The 5458-nt window shown below is 44.9% G+C and overlaps 1 protein-coding gene across 1 annotated transcript; it reads right to left on the bottom strand.

Annotated features, from left to right (window-relative positions):
• Positions 1-1733: 1733 nt before the first annotated feature.
• Positions 1734-4690, bottom strand: LOC127186287 (cystatin-14). The gene is made up of 3 exons (XM_051142719.1): positions 4484-4690; positions 3125-3235; positions 1734-1814 (listed from the first exon to the last, which is right to left on the bottom strand). The coding sequence occupies exons 1-3, from the start codon at positions 4682-4684 to the stop codon at positions 1734-1736; spliced, it is 393 nt and encodes a 130-aa protein (XP_050998676.1). The 5' UTR covers positions 4685-4690.
• Between the last annotated feature and the right edge of the window lie 768 nt (positions 4691-5458).

Here is a 5458-nt window from a genome sequence, read left to right as displayed (position 1 = left end):
AAACACCAACCAAGGACCATGCATGGACTGGGCCTGGGTCCTCTACGTTGATGTAGCCAATGGACAACTCAGGATTCATGCGGGTCCAGTAGTAAGGGGAGCAGGGGCTGTCTCTGACATGGACTCTGTTGCCTGCTTGTGGATCACTTCCCCATCTTGGGACTGCCTTGCCAGGCCACAGCGGAAGAGGATGAGCTCAGCCCTAATGGATTTGATGAGCTGGGGTGGGTGAGTAGGGGGCTCCCACTTTCTGAGAGATGGGGGAGGGTGAGGAGGAGAGGGAGGGAAGGTGGAATAGAGGAGGGAAGTGGCTATGCCCAGTATGTAAAGTGAATAAAGTAAGAAAAAAGGAAAGGAAAGGAAGGAAGGAAGGGAGGGAGGAAGGAAGGAAGGAAGGGAGGAAGGAGAGAGAGGAAGGGAGGGAGGAAGGAAGGAAGGGAGGGAGGAAGGGAGAGAGGAAGGCCAAACAGATGGCTCAGTGACTCAGTGTACTTACTGCTCTTCCAGAGGACTGGAGTTTGGTTCCCGGTAACTATATCAGGTAGTTCTGTAGGCATCTGTACTCATATGCACACGCACGCGCGCACGCGCGGAGATACACAAACAGACACATATATACATAATTTAAATAATCACAATTTAAAAATAAAATATTTTTTAAAGAAGTAAGAATGCTTTAGTTATGTATTTTTTAAAACAGTCTATCCCACTCTGATCCACTCCACGAGCCTGTGTATCATTTAGAGATATAGAACTAAATATTCAAGCATCTCTCTCCTTAATTTCTAGATAAATTTCACTGTGGCCAGGGAACACAATCTGCATTTGACACCTGTTCTCTGCAGTTCATGAAGATGTAGATTATGGACCAGAATATGCTCGTTTTTGATGAATTATCCACAGGTTCAAAAGGAGTGCATGGTCTGATCTTGGGTGATGTTCTGTACAACACAAAGTCAAATTTGTTTAATAAGTTCTCCAATTCTTATGTCTTTGGTGATTTTTAATCTGTGGTTCTGCCATTTACTGAGAAAAGTAACCTGAAACTCTTCCATTAGAACTATGTGTTTACCTCCATCCCTGTCAGATAAGCTGTGGTGTTGTGGAGGGCAAGGCCTCCTTGTCTGCCATCTACTCATTTACTCCTTCCCACCACCCTGGGCCTAGACCCACTGCAGCATGGACACCACTGCGAGCTTGGCTTCCATCATAGAAGTACGAAGAGACAGGTGCATACCTCCCTGGAAAACTGTTCTGTATTCCTTCTTTTCCTTTGTGGGTTGTGACATCACGGTGTTGCCTAAGCTGGTCTCCAGCTCGTAGGTTTCTAAGATCCTCCCCCTCAACTTCCTGTATAGTGCTAGACCATAGGTGGCCACCACCTGTGCCTGGCTTGCGTTCCTTATGAGTGCATACGTGAAGGGCATGGAGAAATCGAAGAGTGAGTGAGTGAGCACACAAAACAAACAATAGGGCCCATACATGAGCTGCTTCACATGACTTGAGCAGTCTGTTCAGGGGTCAGGATATCTATACCTGCAGGCAGGGTAATAAAAAAAGGACAATTGCTTATCATTGAAGATGGTATCCATAGCAAATAAACAACATAGACGACCCCGAGCTGCTCAGGGATCCAGAAGATGCTGTGGGATGCCTTTAATTGCATTAACACTACACAGACCTTGAACTACAGATAGGCATGCTCCAGAGGAAGGGAGAATACCCTGTCCTGTTTATGTTGGCACACAGGTGCTATTCAGGATGGTGAGGTGAGAAAACCAAGGTCGGGCATCAACTTGGAAAACACAGTGCACCTGAAAAATAAATAAATAAATAAGTTAAACATTGTAACACATTAAAACAATGCAGCATGCAGTAGGGTCTCAAGATGAAAAAAAAATCTTTTTTTTTTTTTTCAAAAATAAAGTTGAAACAATCATTTTCCAGGACCAGGAATCCCAAAGCTCAAACCTCCACTAAGATAATGGACACATGTCACAAAATCCCCCAACCAGAGACAAGGGGCTCCTGGAAAGGCATCCTGTCCTCACAGCTCCCCACCCTGCAATATAGGATGATGGATGTATTTCCACATCCAAAGGATCCTGAGGGAGCCAAGGAACTGATTGAAAGAAGGTTTCATCAGGCACTTCTCAACAGAACAGTAGCACAAACCACTCCAAATGATTCTGCTCCAAGGCTGTTATCTGGAAGGTGAAACCAAACACTGACAGAGTCCCCCAATGGAGAACCATCTTCGAGGTTCTAGACCCCATGGATTACAAGCCAAAGAAGACAATGATGTCACTGACAACCACCTAGAATCTGTCAATAAAGTCCAGAGTAAGCAAACAAATGGCATAGTTCCTATCCCCAAGACCGGAATGAAGGCGGTCTGATGGTCACAGGAAGATTTTCACCTCCCCAAATCCTGACAGCCTCTAAAGGCCAGGTCCAGAAGCAGGAGGTGGGTTTTATTACCGATGGAAGCCATATGGGCTGCCCTGTGCCTGCAATCCAGGTTCTGTCTGCTTAAAATGACCCCTTCTGTGTGATTCCTGGTAGGGCAAACTACACTCCAGTGGATGATGACTCTGCACCCAGGAATACAAACTGGACTCTGAGGTCTAATATAAAACAGGGCATGGGGGCTGGAGAGATGGCTCAGTGGATAAGAGCACCTCCTGCTCTTCCAAAGGTCGTGAGTTCAATTCCCAGCAACCACATGGGGGTTCACAACTATCTGTAATGCGATCTGATGCCCTCTTCTGGCATGGAGGTGTATATGCAGGCAGAACACTGTATACATAATAATAAATAATATTTTTTAAAAACAGGGCATGCTGGGAAGTGAAGGTAGACATGGAAAGAGTTAGGGGAGAAATAGGGAAAGAATATGATTCAAATACATTATGTGAAATTCTCAAAGAACTAACACAAATATTTTAAAATTAAGAGTAAAGTAATAAGTGGCTAAGAGGGGAAATGGTTCTTCTTCCAGTGAGATGTACCCTCATTCTGCCTGGATTTCCCCACTCTTTCTGAACCCTGTCCTAGGCTTTGCTTGGTTATCTTTTTATTTCCAAAAGATTAATTATAATTGGGAATGGTTTTATTCTCTAACCTTCTTTTCTTCTGAGCCTTGTAGCAATGGGCAATTGTGGATGTTTTCATCATGTTTCTTGCAAATTGTGCGGCCCATCTCCAAATCCATTAAGAAAATCATTGTCCATGTCTGAAGAAAAGAAATTGTACAAAAAGCTGATAAATACTTGTTTTTCCTTAAATACAAAAAAAAAACAAAAAACAAAAAACAAAAAACAAAAAAAAACAGGGAGGAAGATCAAGCAAAAAATGGGCAAATGCCTAGAATACGCATGGGCTTATAAGTAGGGCGGTCCTATCAGTGTACATCAACAGAAATGTGCCTATGTACCACACTTCTTCCAGCACTTTCTGCTGATGTCTGGCACTCTACAGGGGCATGTAGGACATGGGATATTCACAGGATCACAATCAAATTCTATAGAGCAAGCAACCTGCACACACTGCAGCCACATGTGATGATGTGACAACTCTCAAGCATTTACCTGAGCAGTATGGGCCATGTTAAGAAGTGACCTTTAAGCAACTCCTTTGATCTAGAACAGGAAGCAGGAACAACTCCTTTGCTTGGCTATGAGTAACTTGGAAGATCTACTGTCTTTCACATAAATACTGACTGCATGCAAGTGTCCTCTTAGAGACACACTCAAGTAAGCACGTAGGCTTTTTAAAATCTGTTCAAGATGCTATCAGAAGCCCCTTGGAATAGGGTGAAAGCAGGAGGGAGGGAGGATACAAGCGATGGGATAACAATTGAGTTGTAATCTGAATAAATTAATTAATTAAAAAATATTATATAGTTTAACAGACAAATCTCAAAAAAATGATTGTTATACTCTAATAAAAATACATGAAAACTCAGAGAGCACCCAAGCAAGAAATTCTCCCAGAGAAGTGCACTCATCTCAACAGACTGATATGGAAATTGTCCAAAAAGATGACTAAATTGGGCACTTAGGAATCCATACAGGTAATGGCAACACCCACCCATGCCCAACACACATAAAACACACAACACTCCTCAACAAAACACACGAGCAGTCTTTTCTTACATTTCTGCTTGGCATATACTAAGAACACACTCACTCCATCACATCTGTCCCACATTTCAATGTTTAGATCCAGGCTGGCATTTCCACTGCTGTGCAGCAGCTAGAGGTGGTAGCATGTTTGATACCAAGGGCTCCAGGAGCCCAGGGTCCAGTCTAACAACAGCCCATGTGGGGAATAAGAAAATGCGCCCTTGGTCAGGGAAGGTCTCCAGACCCATGGCTGCAGAGTATTCTACACGCCCAACTCTTCTCACCAGTGCCTGCTGCTGCCCGCCGCTCAGCCTAGGGCTCTTCATGAGAGGGTAATTCTCTGCACGTGGACTCACCTTTTTCTGGGCTCTCCCAACTTCCAGCAACCTGTATATGTTCTCTTCTGGGTTGTTATCATTGAACTGGGCCACAGCAAACTCCACTGATGCCACAAAGTAATCTAGGTCCTTAGTGATGTCCACAAATTCTTTGTCAATGGTCCATATATGAGTGCCTAGCACAATCAGCCCTACAAGCAGGGGTGCCTTCCATACCATGGCTGTCCTCAGTGTCAACCTAAGGGCTGTGGACACAAGGGGAAAGAGATGGTACAGTTGGGAACGCCCTCTCAGCTCGGGATTCCGCAGGGCACTGCCCACCAGAGCCCTCTGCTCCTGACTGCTTCCTCTTATGCCTCTGCCTAAGCCCTTATCTTCACTCCCCTGCCATGTCCCTTCTTACCATCCCAAACAAAAGACAGAGCAGAAGGAGATATTCTGTGGCAAGCAGCCACAGACATACCCTTAGTACGCACGTCTCTGGAGCTGCCCTGACCCCAGCCTTGCCAGGGTAGGTCCCACTTATGCAGCAGCCTGGAGGCACTGTGCCAGTCTGATTAGTCCTTACACAATGCTGGAAAGGATTCCCAGGGGTCAGAGGAGCTCCTGAGAGATCTGATGAACTCGTTCCTGGGAAATGGAATTGGTTGTTGCCAAGCCTGCCCATGACCTTGCCTGCAATACGCACCACATGCCGCGCTCAAGGCCAACAGTTGGGAGATGAGCACAAGATACCACCTCTGCCACTGCCATCACCCTCTTCGGCCAGCAGCTCTGTCTAGCTCCGTTCTTCTGGTTGCCTATTTTAATTATCAGTTCTGCTCCCTTCTAACATGTGCCCATCTTCTCTGACCTCTAGGCTCTAATTAATGAGCTGCTTCATTATAATCACAGAGGTTTCATATCATCTTTCACTTATGAACCTGTAACTCAAGTAGACCATAGTCATAAACCATCTATTCTATCTTACCTTTCTTTAAAATCTACTTGAGA

Source organism: Acomys russatus, unplaced genomic scaffold, assembly GCF_903995435.1.
Source record: "Acomys russatus unplaced genomic scaffold, mAcoRus1.1, whole genome shotgun sequence".
Classification (NCBI taxonomy): Eukaryota; Metazoa; Chordata; class Mammalia; order Rodentia; family Muridae; genus Acomys; species Acomys russatus.
This window is presented reverse-complemented; position numbering and strand designations above follow the sequence as displayed.